This window comes from Rana temporaria, chromosome 11 (genome assembly GCF_905171775.1).
Source record: "Rana temporaria chromosome 11, aRanTem1.1, whole genome shotgun sequence".
Taxonomy (NCBI): Eukaryota; Metazoa; Chordata; class Amphibia; order Anura; family Ranidae; genus Rana; species Rana temporaria.
The window spans coordinates 115,988,113-116,004,788 of record NC_053499.1 but is presented as its reverse complement, the minus strand read 5'-3'; the positions used below and the strand labels follow the sequence as shown (position 1 = coordinate 116,004,788).

Below are 16,676 nucleotides of genomic sequence, written 5' to 3'. Positions count from 1 at the left end.
CCAAGAAGACCAGAGGATACTTTCCCCTTTTTGAAAAAGCATCACTCCTTTTTTCTCCTCAAAGAACTAATAGAGGAGGAAGATTTTCTCTAAATCGACGGAACAAATTCTATCCACTGGCTGAGGCAGATTCTACAACTTTGGACACACCACCTGTAGTTGTTGTAGCAGTGGTCCATTTAGCCAAAAATATAACATTACCCACAGAGGACTCGGTGTCAGGTGCATTGATCTTAACCTTAAGAGCTTATCAAGCAGCAGGGGGCGCATATAAACCAGTGCTAACACTTACATCAGTCTCTACCGCTATCAGAATATTCTAAAAGCGGTAGACATTTAACCACTTGCCGACCACCTTCTGCAAATATACTGCGGCTCGGCTGCGCAAACCGACGTACCTGTACATGTGGTACTGCGGGCGCACGCATGGGAAAGAGACCAAAAATATGCAGCAGAATTCATATTGGCCTAAATTGATGAATTCCTTTTTTTTTTTATATATATATTTTATTGGGATATGTATTATAGCAGAAAGTAGAAAAATAGTGTTTCTTTTTTTTTAAATTGTCGCTCTTTTTTTGTTTATAGCTCAAAAAATAAAAACCGCAGATATGATCAAATACCACCAAAATAAAGTTCTATTTGCGGGCAAAAAAAAAAGGACATCAATTTTGTTTGGGTACAACGTCGCACGACCACGCAATAGTCAGTTAAAGCGACACAGTCCCGCATCGCAAAAAATGGGCCCGATCAGGTAGGGGGTAAATTCTTTCCGGAGCTGAAGTGGTTAAAGGTGAATCCGCTCAATACTGACATCTCAGTTTTTGGCAGAAACCGGTTGTTGAAGCAGGTGCTGAAGCCTGGAACTCTGGTGGGAAGCTCTTACTGTGGTGCAGATAACAAGACAATAGGGGTTATTTACGAAGGGCAAATCCACTTTGTGCAAGTAAAAAGTGCACTTGAAATTTCAGTCACTGTAAATCTGACGGGTAGATCTGAAATGAGGGGGAAGCTCTGCTGATTTTATCATCCAATCATATGCAAGCTAAAAATGCTGTTTTTTATTTTCCTTGCATGTCCCCCTCAGAACTACAGCGACTGCACTTCCAAGTGTAGTTTTCACTTGTAGTGGAAAGTGGATTTGCCTTTCGTAAATCACCCCCTATGAGAATTAATAACAATTTTTATCTCACAATGGTTATTTGATATCTAGCTGATTGCAATGGCTGACTGCACTTTATTCTATTTAATAAGCCTGCAGGCATTTCTATTGTGTCCAGGAGTTTACAGCCCTAGCATTACTCACCTGTCAACCGTGTGTTTATCTGTACAAATGATTTGCGCTCCTCTTTTCTTAAGATTACAATGTCTCGCAGTGTAAGAAACTCATAGGGTTTGGAGTCTGTAACTTTGGAGTATCCATCATACATCTCACGTGCCCGGTCTACGTCGGCTGTCGATTTATATACCTATGAAAATCAGAGGTAATGTGGAATAATAGACATTAATATAGATGTAAACTATAACCCATTTTATTTATGTGCCTTTTTTTATTTAAAAAAAATATTAAAGAAAACAACCATTGTGGTAACGCGGATACCAGTATACCAGAATATGTATTACTGTGTCACCAGGGAAATACCCATAAGCAAGGCAGTTGTGGCAGTTCTGAGGTGGCATAAGAGACACGACATCTGCCAGCTAGACAAGGTTTTTGAAGCCAACATAATTATAATGTGGGTAAAAAGGCAACAAAATGTGACCAACATTTATATAGAAGTTCATGTGAGATAAAAAAGTATGATGATCTTGAATATGTGAGCTCTTTCAGAAGAAGGTTATCATCAATTGTATCAGCTCCTCTGTTGCTCCATTTTAGAGACAGCAGAGTTTACTAAAGAGAAATAGACTGTTCACTTTGCAAGGGAGGTTGCACCTGGCAAGTTAATAAGGTTAAGTTTTGCTGACCGTCATCATCCAAATCATGTACAAGGAAAAACGCAGTTTTTTTTTATTTTCCTTGCACATGATTGAGTATTCTTTGCATAGTTAAATTTCACCACATTAAAGCGGAGTTCCACCCTAAAAAAAATGTTTTACATTTTTTTTACTCACGTCTATCTGGCTGTTACTAGGCGGATTTTGTAATCTGCGTAGTACCTGGTCCTAGGTGGTTCAACTTCCTGTCCTAAGACACCATTACCTCCTGGGAAATGATGACACTCATTTCCCAGGAGTCTCTGGACATTGCTATGCCTAAAAATCGCCCAGCATGCACCTCTCCCTGAAAACCAGGAAGTAAAAGGAACTGGGCTTCACATGCCCACACATATGATGGATACGGCCACAACATGAGCTGGAGGATATAAGGCAAGTGTTTGCAATGATTTCTGGAACGATTGGGGAGCTATTAATATGTTTTAGGGACTATTTAATGTGATTAATTTTAGCTTGCAAAAAAAATAAAAAAAATGATGCCCGGAACCCCGCTTTAAGTAAGCTCTATGGAAAACTCCCTGGCAAAAGGCAGCCTCCCTTGAAAAGTCAACAGCCTTTTTTGCCTGTAGTAAATCAACCCCAGTGTGTTTACAAATTGCCTCAACAGCCCTCAATGCCTGCATCTTTGCTGCTTATACATTAGATTGATGCCAACATGCTCCTTATGAACATATAAAATGCTCAAATGCAGATTTTGGGGTTGATTTACTAAAATTTGAGAGTGCAAAATAAATCTAGTGAAGCTTTGTATAGAAACCAATTAGCTTACAGGATTGTTGCCTACCTCTGATTTAAAGTGTTTTCAAATTATGCATGTCTAGTTTAGTTCTGTCTATAATAGAAAAAAAGATAGATTTGGTGCAAACATGTTTACAAATGGCTACTCTTTGTTGTGTATATCGAATATTATAAAGGGGAACTGAACTACTGATACAGTATCTCACAAAAGTGAGTACAGCCCTCACATTTTTGTAAATATTTTATTATATCTTTTCATGTGACATCACTGAAGAAATTACACTTTGCTACAATGTAAAGTAGTGAGTGTAGCTTATATAACATTGTAAATTTGCTGTCCCACTATAAATGGCTCAACACACAGCCATTTATGTTTAAATACCCCTGGCAACAAAAGCGAGTACACTCCTAAGTGAAAATGTCCAAATTGGGCCCAATTAGCCATTTTCCCTCCCCGGTGTCATGTGACTCATTAGTGTTACAAGGTCTTAGGTGTGTTAAATTTGGTGTCATCACTCTCACATACTGGTCACTGGAAGTTCAACATGACACCTCATGGCAAAGAACTCTCTGAGGATCTGAAAAAAGAATTGTTGCTCTACATAAAGATTGCCAAGACCCTGAAACTGAGCTGCAGCATGGTGGGCAATACCATACAGCAGTTTAACAGGACAGGTTCCACTCAGAACAGGCCTCGCCATGGTCTACCAAAGAAGTTGAGTGCATGTTCTCTGCGTCATATTCAGAAGTTGTCTTTGGGAAATAGACAGACATACGAGTGCTGCCAGCATTGCTGCCAAGGTCGAGTCACGGTCGCCACCGCAACAACGAGCCTGCGATCCGGCCATCACCTGGGTACTCTTTGCTTCCGGCCCTGACCTCCGCTTCCGGTTTTTGGAATTAGTGCACGTCACTCAGAGTGCCATCCAGGACGCCAGGTTGTAGCTCTTTGTAGCCATTTTGTCTACTTTTCTCCAGAAGTTGGCAGCTGCACTGGGGTCCGGTCATTTTCTTACATCATTTATGACAAGACTAATTTTTATATATATATATATATATATATATATATATATATATATATATATATATATATACACACACACACACACACACACACACACACACATACATATATATATATATATATATATATATATATATATATACACACATACATACACACACACACACACACACACACACACACATATATATGTATACATACACATACTATCCCCTATTTTGTAGATGCTATAACTTTTGCGTAAACCAAACGCTTATTGCGATTATTTTTACCAAAAATATGTAGAAGAATACGTATCGGCCTAAACTAAGGGAATTTTTTTTTTTTTTATAGATTTTTTGGGGCTATTTATTACAGCAAAAAGTTAAATATACTGAATTTTTTTCAAAATTGTCGCTCTATTTTTGTTTATAGCGCAAAAAATAAAAATCGCAGAGGTGATTAAATACCACCAAAAGAAAGCTCTATTTGTGGAAAAAAAAGGACATCATTTTTTTTTTTCGGAGCCACGCCGCATGACCGCGCAATTGTCAGTTAAAGCGACGCAGTGCCGAATAACAAAAAATTTTTTTCCGGGGATGAAGTGGTTAAGGTGGCTCACTGGAACGTCTACATTGTGCAATGACCACTTAGCAAAACTCTAAAACATTCTAAGGGCCCCAGGATTCTACAGGTTGTTTCCAGTTCTCACAGAGGAATGGCTTGAATATAAAATAAAGCAAAAAGATCTTTGAATTTGTAGGAGCTCTAAAACACCTTGAATGTGAAACAGCAGGCTGATCTTCTATATCAGGGATCTTCAAACTACGGCCCTCCAGCTGTTGGCGGAACTACACGTCCCATGAGGCATCGTAAAACTCTTACATTCACACACGACTAGCCATGATGGGAATTGTAGTTCCTGAACAACTGGAGGGCCATAGTTTGCAGATCCTTGTACTATATGAAGGGTAATGCATACTGCATAAGTCAGGTAAGAAACAAACCCTTGTAAACCTGAGTAATCTGCAGGTGACTCAAACAGCTTTTACAGGAGTAGACTGTGTGTCAGCAAAAGCAGCCCAAAGGGTGGTGCCCTTTATAGTGCCGTTGTACATGTTGGACGTCACCGCGCTTTGGTCAAGCGTTTTTTTTGATTGAACGTGTGTATGCAAAGGCAGGCTTGAGAGGAATCACGTCCCGAAAAACGTCGGCTTTTGGCATATCAGGAAACCGTTGTGTGTACAGGGCATAAGCCTTCAATCTTACCAGGATAAAACCAGTCGCGGTGTGCAACAGTGCCACAGTGAGGTAGCTCCTGGTGCATTAGCCCAACCCGCCTTGCTCCCAAAGCGAGTCTTCAGATGCTGGGTCACACCAGTGAAACAAAATATTTATTGTAAGAACAGCAGACACAAGATAGTTTTGCTGTTAACGGAAATTAAATAAGATATCCACGGAATTTCCCTGAACTCACTTGTTAATTGCGGACTTGGAAACAACTGTTCAAGAGGTTAGAAATCTGCCCTAGTCTTCAGTGGGGTAGATTCAAAGAGCAATTGCGTCTGCGTAACCATAGTTACGCAGCGCAATTGCTTACCTGCGCCGGCGTTACGAATGCTCCTGATTCAGGAACCTCGTTACGCTGACTGCAGCCTAAGAAATGACTGGCATAAGGCTCCTTATGCCGTCATATCTTAGGCTGCATTCTTACGCAGGCCGCTAGGTGGCGTTCCCGTTGTGGTCAGCGTATAGTATGCAAATTGCATACTAACGCCGATTCACAACCCTACGCGGGCCCTGCGTACGCAGTTTACGTCATTTGCGTACGTCGGTTTTTGCATAAGGCTGCCCCTGCTAATAGCAGGGGCAGCCAATGCTACGTATACCCGTCATTCCCGCGTCGCGAAATTTGAAATTTACGTTGTTTGCGTAAGTGAATCGTGAATGGCGCTGGATGCCATTCACATTCACTTTGAAGCAAATGATGTCCTTGCGACGTCATTTACCGCAATGCACGTCGGGAAATTTTCCCGACGGAGCATGCGCACTACGCTCGGCGCGGGAACGCGCCTAATTTAAATGATCACCTACGTAAAAACTGCGCAAATCTACCTGAATCTACCCCAGTGTTCTGTCCTGACAAACAGTGCCTCCCAGCAGGGCTGGTCTCTTCTCCAACTCAATGGAGAGGAATGTTCTCTATGGTTTTGGGCACGCTTACAGTTATTCGTTTTCATACTGTGATAATATATACACACACACCTGCAAACGCTGCAAAAATTTCTGGATTGCCGGTCGGCCCACACTCATAATCTTGCTTCTGTCCAGTGTCACCTGTACATCTGGTCGTCCATCACTCCCAACTTTCTGGGTGAGCGTGACAAAATTTTCTCCAGCTTCTAAGAGGACACGAAGAATGACAAACCGAGCCTGCATGTGAGCCTGGAAAAGTTAAACAACAAGCTGTGACACATATCATTTTCCTGACCGACACAGTTACCAACAGTGGTGCTTGATTTAAATTGTGTACAGTAATGACCTTAAGGGCCCTTTCACACAGAGCGGATCCGTATTGATCCGCCCCGTGTGTGTCCGTCGGCTCAGCGGGGATCATCCGTAAATCCCCGCTGAGCTGTCAGCGGACAGGGCGGTCCCCGCACACTGTGCAGAGACCGCCCTGTCTTTCCTCCGCTCTCCCCTATGGGAAATCGGATGAATACGGACCGTGTGTCTGTATTCATCCGATCCGTTCCGCCGGAAGAAAAATAGTGTTTTCTTCCGTCCGCAAAAGCGGATCTTTGCGGACGTTAGCAGATGCATCATCCGCTAACGTCTGCAATCCCATAGGGATACATTACAAGTCCGTAAACGCACTTGTAAAAAACGGACCGTTTGTCCGTACATGTGAAAGGGCCCTAAATCTAGCCATGCCAGGCTTCCAGAAAAATTAACATACCTTACATTTTACTGAAAAACAAGGACCTCTTTACAAAAGGATAAGAGCACCAACCTCTCTCTATTTTATCTTTGCTTCATTTCTGAAATCAGACATGAAAGACTAGTGGAGACAAGAGGATCTAAAAAGAACTAACTGATTCTGTACAATAATGCACTCTCGTCAATGCTGCTGCAGCCTTCGGTTGGTATTTTTATTGCTGGCATCTTTGCTCTATGGTCATTGGTTGGAAACACAATTTAATTCCTGCACATGGAGCCAGGAGTATACACTACATTGTGCATAAACAGTTTTTCTGTACTTACCGTCAATACCTTTTTCTGAACTTCAAATAAAGGTCATAACATAGATCTTGAAGATCTATTTATACAATGAAAACAATGCAGCTAGGTTTCTTGTGGTAAAATGGATGAGTCGGTCTCATCATTGAGGTCCCATTGGTTTAAGAAAGAGTCGGCACACCCTAAAACACGTAACCAAGCCCCCACCAAATGACGTCACTTCCAGAGCAATGTTCGTTCCACCACCAGCCAACTTCTGGTTGTCCTTTGCTCTCCAAGGCTTCCACTGATCTACAGGAACCTAGCCGCTGTGGAACCCAGCCTGCCCTTCTTGTTCCCGGAGGAGCCAAGAGTCCTGCTGTGAGAAGATTCATCCCCAGCGGCTGATATATGTGTGCTTACACTTACATGCCTGTTATCACCATGTGTATCGTGCAAGTTGCCAATTGTCTACTTAAATCAATGTTTTTAATAGCCACTACACTCAGATGCGCTCGCTGTTCTTCATATCTGTTGCACTCAGAATTCTGTTAGTAAGATGTTCATTAATGACTTCTGGGTCAGAGCATATGCGGATGTATCTGGTGATCTGGCAGGAACTGCGAACATAGTTGCATTGGTCAGTGTTTTTCTGTATATTGAAGTGCACAGTTTGTCATCCCTGACAGATACTGTGGTATATAAGAAGTTTGCATGTGTGCTTGAATGGCCCATTGTTAGTTTGATTAATGGGTGAAACAAATTGTAATTTATTGTAAAAGGCAAGATTTTCTTTTACTTAATCAGAGCTTTTTTTCTCAGAAAATAGGTGCAGGAACTCAACCTCGACCCCGTTCAGATTTCACAAACAGTAGAAGGGTCTTAAAGGGGCATTAAATACCAGGATTGCATTACATACAGAATGCAGAGTTCAGTTGGTTACACACAAAGTGCAGAGCTGTCACTTGTAAACACAGAAACCAGACTTCTGTGTTTACAAGTAATTGTGGTGAGCAGGCACCAAAGGGTCTGAACCTGAGGTGGTGGAACTGAGTTCCCCCAAGTTCCCCATGGAAAAAAAGTCCTGCTTAAAATACAAAAAGTTATACTTGCCTGCTCTTTGCAATATCGGTGGAAGCCGTCCCCGTTGGAGGAAGACAGTGATTATTGCAAGCGGATATAGCAGCTGCTAGTGATAATTGCAAGTATAATCCAGCAGGCTGGTTGTACCCAAGTTGATCGATCAACTTGGTACATTCAGCCTGCACATACACTGTATAAATCTCTGCTGGTTCCTGCTGAACCGGCCAAGATTCAAACTGTCTATGGCCAGCCTTAGTCTACAGAAAAGTTTTGGGCCACTTTTACACTGAAGCGGCGGCCATGTTAGCGGTAAAGCGCTGCTAGTTTTAGTGGCGATTTACCTTAGTGTTTGCGGCCGCTAGTGGGGCGCTTTTAACTCCCGCTAACGGCCGATAAAGAGTTAAAAGCGCTGCTGCCGAAGCGCTGGCCATTGATTTCAATTGCAGGGGCATTTTGGGAGTGCTGTATTTACCGCTCCTAAAATGCCCCAAAGATGCTGCTTGCAGGACTTTTTTTTCCTGTCCTGCAAGCGCACCGTCCCAATGTGAAAGCACTTGGGCTCTTACACTGGGACTACAGAAGAAGCAGTTTACAGGTGCTTTTCAGGAAAAAAATTTAGCACAAAAACGCCTCAGTGTGAAAGTAGAAGAAGGACGTCCACAGCGCGGCTCTCAACTGCCGGGTGGACGCCCCTGGACGTCCTTTTATTTTCATTCCCCGCGCGCGCCGCTGGGGGCGCGCAGCAGGGAAAAACTGTGCCCGGCGCATCGCTGAGATGCCGATGAGCGCGGCTGTGATGTCCGGCAGGTACCCGCGATCGGCAGTGACGTGGAGCTCTGTGTGTAAACACAGAGCTCCACGTCCTGTCAGGGAGAGAGGAGACATAGGGACACCAATCGGTAACCTCCCCCAGTCAATCCCCTCCCCCCACAGTAAGAATCACTCCCAGGGAATACATTTAACCCCTTCCTCGCCCCCTAGTGTTAACCCCTTCCCTGCTAGTCACATTTATACAGTAATCAGTGCATTACTATAGCACTGTTCGCTGTGTAAATGTGAATGGTTCCAAAATGGTGTCAAAAGTGTCCGCCGCAATATCGCAGGCCTGACAAAAATCGCAGATCGTCGCTATTACTAGAAAAAAAAAAATCATAAATCTATCCCCTATTTTGTAGGCGCTATAACTTTTGCGCAAACCAATCAATAAACGCTTATTGCTATTTTTTTTTTTAACCAAAAATATGTAGAAGAATACGTATCGGCCTAAACTGAGGAAAAAAATATATATATTTTTTTTTAAAAAATGGGATATTATAACAAAAAGTAAAAAAAAAATTTTTTTTTTTAATTTCTGTCTTTTTTGTTTATAGTGCAAAAAAATAAAAACCGCAGAGGTGATCAAATATCACCAAAAGAAATCTCTATTTGTTGGGAAAAAAAATTATAAACATATAATTTGGGTACAGTGTTGTATGACCGCGCAATTGTCATTCACAATGCAACAGCGCTGAAAGCTGGTCTGGGCAGGAAGGGGGTTTAAGTGCCCAGTAAGGAAGTGGTTAAGGAACGTGGGACTTGGCCATGTTGTCTGGATCACAAAACTAATTAAAAAAAATTCAATTTTCCAGTGACCCATTTGTAGACAGCTCATCAGGGTTTTTAGAAGGCTTCAGAGCAAAACTACCTTTTTGCTCATCAGTCTGGCCACCTCCTGGCTTCACAAAGACTGCAGAAAGAATAGAACCAGACTGTCCAAAACTATGCATAATCGGAATGAGTAAGACGCACCCTTTTATTTTAAGATGGGCAAATATTGCAAGCTGCCTGTGATATTTCTTTCCCCCATTATGTGATTTTTTTCCCAGTAAGAATGTATTTACCTGTCTCCAACGCCCAGTCTCTGGTGTGTAGAATTCCAGTCCCATCAATCCAGCCCGCACCATGTTAAGCCAGTTAACATACAGAACATCTTGTGCCTCCTGAGATTCATGGCCGAATATCCTGTGGTTTGCACAAACAATATTGTTAACAGATGGGTCTGTAGCTCTTCTCCAAGTGTGCCAGTTTATCGTATATGGACACTACGGGGTTGATTTACTAAAACTGGAGAGTGAAAAATCTGGTGCAGTTGTGTATGGTAGCCAATCATCTTCTAACTTCAGCTTGTTTAATTAAGCTCTGACAAGAAAAAACAGGAAGCGGATTGGTATCCATGCAGAGCCGCACCAGATTTTGCACTCTGAAGTTTTAATCATTTAACCCCTATATGTCCATTAAAGCATGCTTTGAGCAAGTATGCATTTTGGATTTTGCAGTAAGGCCAGAAAAAGATCACTGATGCAGTTGGTCAGCCTGAACATGTAGTGCAATGTATACAAATCAAGAATCCAATACATAAGGTGCTAAGCAGTGTGCAGAGAGTTAATCAAGAGTTTTAGGGCACTAGAACTTTTGGGATGGTTTGCCTGGCACCACATGTATGCATGCACTATATAGCAGCTTTGTGGTGTACGATTCAGATCTGGGCAGTTTCAGTACTGAATGTGCGGGTGCTAGTGTGTGGAACAATTAGGGATGAGCTGAACATCCCCGGTTCGGTTCACAGCAGAACATGCGAACAGGTAAACAATTTGTTCAAACACCGTTAAAGTCTATGGGACACAAACATGAAAAAAGTGCTCATTTTAAAAGGTTAATATGCAATTTATTGTCAAAAAAATTGTTTGGAGACCCGGGTCCTGCATCAATGCAAAAAAAAAAAAAACCTTTTAAAAACAGCCATTTTTCAGGTGCAGTGATTTTAATAATGATTAAAGTGAAACAATAAAAGTGAAATATTCCTTTAAATTTCATACCTGGGGGGTGTCTATAGTATTTCATTGATTTTATTGTTTCACTTTAAGCATTATTAAAATCACTGCTCCCGAAAAAACTGACTTTTTAAAACTTTGTTTTGCATTGATACATGTCCCCTTGGGGCAGGACCCGGGTCCCCAAACACTTTTTTATGACAATACCATGCATATAAGCCTTTAAAGTTAGCACTTTTGATTTCTCCCATAGACTTTTAAAAGGTGTTCCACGGCTTTCAAATTTGCCGCGAACACCCCAAATTGTTCGCTATTCTGCGAACATCGGGCTCATCCCTACTGGCAATGCAAGCATGAATATGTTTGGCACAATATGACTATTGTTGGTGATGAGCAAACAACCAACCAATACCTTGCATATGGGCCTTAAGACCCCATTCACACCTGAGCGTTTTGTAGCTTGAAGCCTCAAGCTACAAAACTCTGGCGGGGAAAAAATCTATTATTCTCTATGCAGATGGTTCACATGTCCACTACAAAACGCCTGAAGCCAGAAGTTCAAAAACGCCTGAAGCTCAAACAAGTTCTGGGACTTTTATTTAGGCAGATTTGGGCGTTGTTCTATTTTTAACATTGGTGACACTAGACCTGTCCAAATTCGCAACAAAACGCGGCAAAAAACGCCACAAAATGCTACGCTCAGGTGTCAATGCAGCCTTAGTAAAGATGCCTATAAAAACATTATACACCAGCAATACTCCTCAATACATAAGTTTATTGTATTCATAAAAACAATAACATTTCTGGTCTATTTCAACCAACATAATTATTTTGTTACTAGGATACACAATTTTCTTTTCATAAACTTATTTCACAGCTTTTGCATTTCATCTCACCCTGCCAGAGCCATCTTGAATTGTATTATTGAGTTCCAACAAGAATAGAGAATGCAAGTGATATTGATCAGGGTGTGTTGGAATACAATAGCTGTAAATCAGGTTTATAAAATAAAAATGATGTATCCTATTTGTATGTAAAAAATAAATAAAATTATGTTGGTTAAAATAGGCCAGAAATGTAATTTTTTTTGCAATGTATGTATTTTAGGATTATTGTTGGTGCAAAATGTTTAAAGGAACCTTTACATGGATATTTGTCATGAGCATGAAAGCAAGCTAAAGCTTTATCACGTGCAAGCAGCACATCAATGCGGTTGGAGTAGGGGGGGGTCACATTTAAAATTCACTATAGTGGTCCACTTCCTTACCGCAGCACCTCTTCATTGACACACAGATAAAGGCCAACACATTCTGCTCTGCATTCCTCATAGGAAGAGGCAATTGTTGAGAATTTGCCATCCCAAGTTTCACCTGGCTTATACCAACTCTTCACCTGAAGGTAGAAAGGCAATATTAGAGACACAAAAAAAGGATATAGAAATTAAATGGTTGTAAAGTCTATGTGAGTTTACTGTTTGAGCTGCCACATGATTTGTAATTTGTGTGTTACACACACCTGTTTACTAGTAAGTCCCCTCTGCTATTTGTGTCAACTTCCAGGACAGAGGTTATCATACTGATTCACTGGTCAATAAGGAGACTCATAGCAGAAAGGTGACATAGGAAGCTGAAATTCTGAAATTGCAAGACAAATTTACTAATTAGGAACTACATGTGTTGGCTGGGTAGTGTGGAAAAGTGTGTGTAAATCACAGCATTGGTTGTACAGAATTGCAAACTCTTTAGCACTTTAAACATACTCAGGGAAATGTGCACTTTGGTGGATTCAGATTGGCCCACCCAGTTTCACTTGAAGTCCTCAAAGGACAGATTCTTCCTTCCACTCTGGAATGCCTTCCAACTACACCAATTTCTCCTTTCCTGCCACGTCCGACTGAATTTGCCGTAGGCTCACTGATTTTGAACTTATGAGCACTGGGGAGGGCACGCTTAGGCATTCTTGATCGCATATATAAAAAGGGGGGAGAGTTGGGACTTTGAATGAGATGTTAAGTTAACTGTTGGTGGTAGATCGGTGGAGGCACTCTATTCCACTCCTGAAAACGCATCTCCATCCCTGAAAAGTATTAAAAAGGGGGGGGGGGGGGGTGGGACTTTGAATGAGGCATATGATAGACACTACCACAGGCCTCCATCCCTGTAAATGTATAAAAAGGGGGGAGAGTTGGGACTTTGAATTAGATGCGTTTTTAGCAGTATGCAATTAAATACATATATGGAATATAAAACATTTTTCCATAGTAGCCAGGCTCAAAGTTGCCAACCAAAAGAGCACTAAACCAAATTAATCTGTCTAACTGTATGTAATTAAAAACAGAGATTTAGTTGCATGTATTTGCAAATACCTGTGTAAGCTGCAGGCCAACGTCAAGGCACTCAGTGTACTGCAGTCTTAGCTATAAATTTTCTAAGTCTCCTAAAAAGGAGCACAGGCATGCTAATCAATAGATAGGGGGCAGGTGATAACCTAAACCCGCCCCTACCTATAGTTGGTCTGGCAAAAAAGAGCACTGGAAAAACAAAAGAAATGCTATCCCCCCTTTTTAATACTATTCAGGGATGGAGATGCGTTTTCAGGAGTGGAATAGAGTGCCTCCACAGATCTACCACCAACAGTTAACTTATGCATTGTCATTTTTTGACTAGCTGACCCAGTTTGATGTGGTCCGCACTTAGTCTGGTGGTATTTTGGTTTGGTAGGCATGTTTGGTTCCACTCCTGCATTCCTTTTTGTTTTTCCAGTGCTCTTATAGCCTGGCTACTATGGAAACATGTTTTATATTCTATATATATATATATATATATATATATATATATATATATATATATATATATATATATATATATATATATTTATTTAAATCGCATACTGCTAAAAACACATCTCATTCAAAGTCCCAACTCTCCTCCCTTTTTATACATTTACAGGGATGAAGACCTGTGGTAGTGTCTATCATATGCCTCATTCAAAGTCCCAACCCTTTCCCCCCTTTTTAATTCTTGATCGCATATTTACTCCTCCCTGATGATGCCACACTCTGATGACCTTCCTTCATTGATACATGGGAACCTGATCTGAATATCTCCCTGTTTTCAGACCAACTCCATAAAATATATCTAAAATATATCTTGAAATCATTGATTTGTACCAAAATACAGGAAAGCAATTGAAAAATTAATACTAGGTGGTATAGGACACCATCTCTACTTCATAAAATGTAGGTCCTCTATTCCAGAGTACTGTTGGAGATGTAGACCTGCTAATGGAACCCTACTACATATTTTTTGGGACTGCCCCCCCAACTCACAGCTTTTTGGGATGGGGTACAAAAAAACAGCAATTGTTTTACATACTTCACACTACCCAAAGATCCAGCTATTTTCCTCCTTCATTACAACTCCATCCCAGTGAAAAGATACTGGAGAATGATTCTATCCATTCCTGCGTGCTGGAAATCAGAATCTCCACCTAAATCTCCATCTAAATGTGGCTTCAGTGGGTCAAGAACATTAGGAGAATGAAAAAGCTGACTCACTCTTAAAAGAACACAGGAATCCTTGTTCAAAAACAAAGAAAAATATATAGTTGGCCGCACATCCATTAAAATCTCCTTTATTAAATGATTCTTCATGTAAAAACACTTAAAAAACATGATGGAAAATACAGCAACTCCAACTATAGCTCTGACCAAGCACTAATGAAGCGCCTTAGCGGGAGTTGCTGTATTTCTCATCGTGGAAGTATTTTTTCATCATTAAATAGACGTGAATTTATTGGATGTGTGGACTACCATATTTTTTTTTGTTACATGAAGATTACTGCGGATAGGGCCAGCACTTGCTACTGTGTGAGTGATGAGAAAGGAGAAACTGCCACTCCAGGTGAGTGCACTAAGCAATCAATGTCCTCTCCGAAACCGTGGGTGCCGGCAATGCACGAAGCAAAACTCGAAAAATAGCTATGACTAAGCACTGAACCCACTGCTCTTTTTCCTTTTTTACCATTAAAGGCTACCTTTCAAATGTTTTGTGGTGTGTGGTCGTCCATATTTTCTTTTTCGAGTTTTACTGTGTGAGTGATGGTGTAAGAGGGCTGGAGTCATGTTTTGCTTCCTAAGCCTTGTTCAAAACTTGGCAGCTCTGGCATATGTGTTTCTATTCTCGAAGGAGGACAAAGGGCTGATGGCTGGAGTGGCGTACAGGAGCAGCACCTGGGTGGAAGCTTGCCAAGATTTCACTCTTTGCTGTTATCAGACCGCATGGGGTCCCTAATGCACCTTGTTTTTTTATACTTTTAAATTTTCCTCTTCCATCTAATTTTTTTTTATTTTATTTTTTTACACAGTATTGCCCAGTTATCTTCTTTCCTATTTTCCAATTTTAACAAAAAACATGATGACCGAAAAAGAAGTGCGGTAAGGTAACAGTTTTTGCACTTTGAGGATACCCAACTATACAGCTTGACACTTGTATGTTTGCCAAATCCCTCTGCCTACTCAATGTTTGTTGCATTTTTCTCAGAAACACTGTTAGGGCCCTTTCACATGGGGCGGATAAGTAATGATCTGCCCCGTGAACCCCCGCTTGCTCAGCGGGGATCGCTCCGTTGATCCCCGCTGAGCTGGCGGATGACAGGGCGGTCCCTGCACATTTCTGTAGAGGATCCTGCTATAAAATAGATTAGCAGAGAGCTAAACTATTCACAGAACAGCTCCAAGAGTCTCTGCCCAGACTTCACACTCTGCTGAACAGGAAGAGAAAATCTCTAACTCTAAGGCCGGGTACTAACGAGCAAACATGTACGATGAAAGCGGTCCGTCGGACCGTTTTCACCGTACATGCCTGCCAGAGGGCTTCTGTACGATGGTTGTACTAACCATCGTACAGAAGTCCGCGCGTAAACACTACGCGGGGCGTGTCAGCGTCATCGCCGTGGCGACGTGGGTGGGCCTGCCATTTAAAGGCTTCCACGCATGCGTCGAAGTCATTCGACGCATGCGAGGGACGGCGGGCGCTCGGACATGTACGGTAGGTCTGTACTGACGACCGTACATGTCCGAGCGGTCAGGATTCCAGCGGACGGTTTTAAAACACGTCCAGGAATATTTGTCTGCTGGGAAAAGGCCCGGCGGGCAAATGTTTGCTGGAATTCGGCCCGCTCGCGCCTACACACAACCGAACATGTATGCTGAAACTGGCCCGCGGACCAGTTTCAGCATACATGTTTGGTCATGTGTACGGGGCCTAAGTGAACAGTCTAAAGAATATATAAATGGTAAAGACAGCAGATATACATGTAAAACTTATGTAGGGAGATTTGTTTCATCTCCGATTCATCTGAGGCTGTTCACTTCACTGGTTATATGTGAGGGTTTACATCCACAAAAGTTTTAAAATAAAACATACCTTATTTTAGACATTACTGGATCTTTGTGGTTCTCTATACAATGCAGGCATATCTTAGCTGGTAGGGAAGGTGCTGTAAATAGTTTTCTGAAAACAGCACCCTTCCATGTTACACCTTTCAAGAGCTCTGAGCCCTGATGCAAACAGTGAGTTAGCTCTTGGGAGGAATTTTACAAATATAAAAAACCCTTGATTTACAGATGTCAATCCTGATCCATTTGTGATATTGGGCCTTCAATAAAATCCAATAAATGGGATGGGCCAGGGACAGTAAGGCTGGGGAGGAAAGAGCTTGACACTGTTGGAAGTCCACCAACCTATAAACAGGGAGGGCCATATTCCACTTTCTGCAGTGAAATCTCAATTTCAGTACAGGAGATGAACCTGTACAACTGTGTA

At 41.6% G+C, this 16,676-nt stretch overlaps 1 protein-coding gene across 1 annotated transcript in view; it reads right to left on the bottom strand.

Moving 5' to 3' along the window:
* The window catches only part of DPP3 (dipeptidyl peptidase 3), an 80,953-nt gene that overhangs the window by 1,726 nt on the left and 62,551 nt on the right, over window positions 1–16,676 (bottom strand). The window contains exons 14-17 of the mRNA XM_040328888.1: window positions 12,119–12,243; window positions 9,922–10,042; window positions 6,005–6,184; window positions 1,307–1,469 (exon numbers count right to left, since the gene is read on the bottom strand). Coding sequence (XP_040184822.1) covers window positions 1,307–1,469; window positions 6,005–6,184; window positions 9,922–10,042; window positions 12,119–12,243 — 589 coding nt within the window. The remainder of the gene's footprint in view (window positions 1–1,306; window positions 1,470–6,004; window positions 6,185–9,921; window positions 10,043–12,118; window positions 12,244–16,676) is intronic.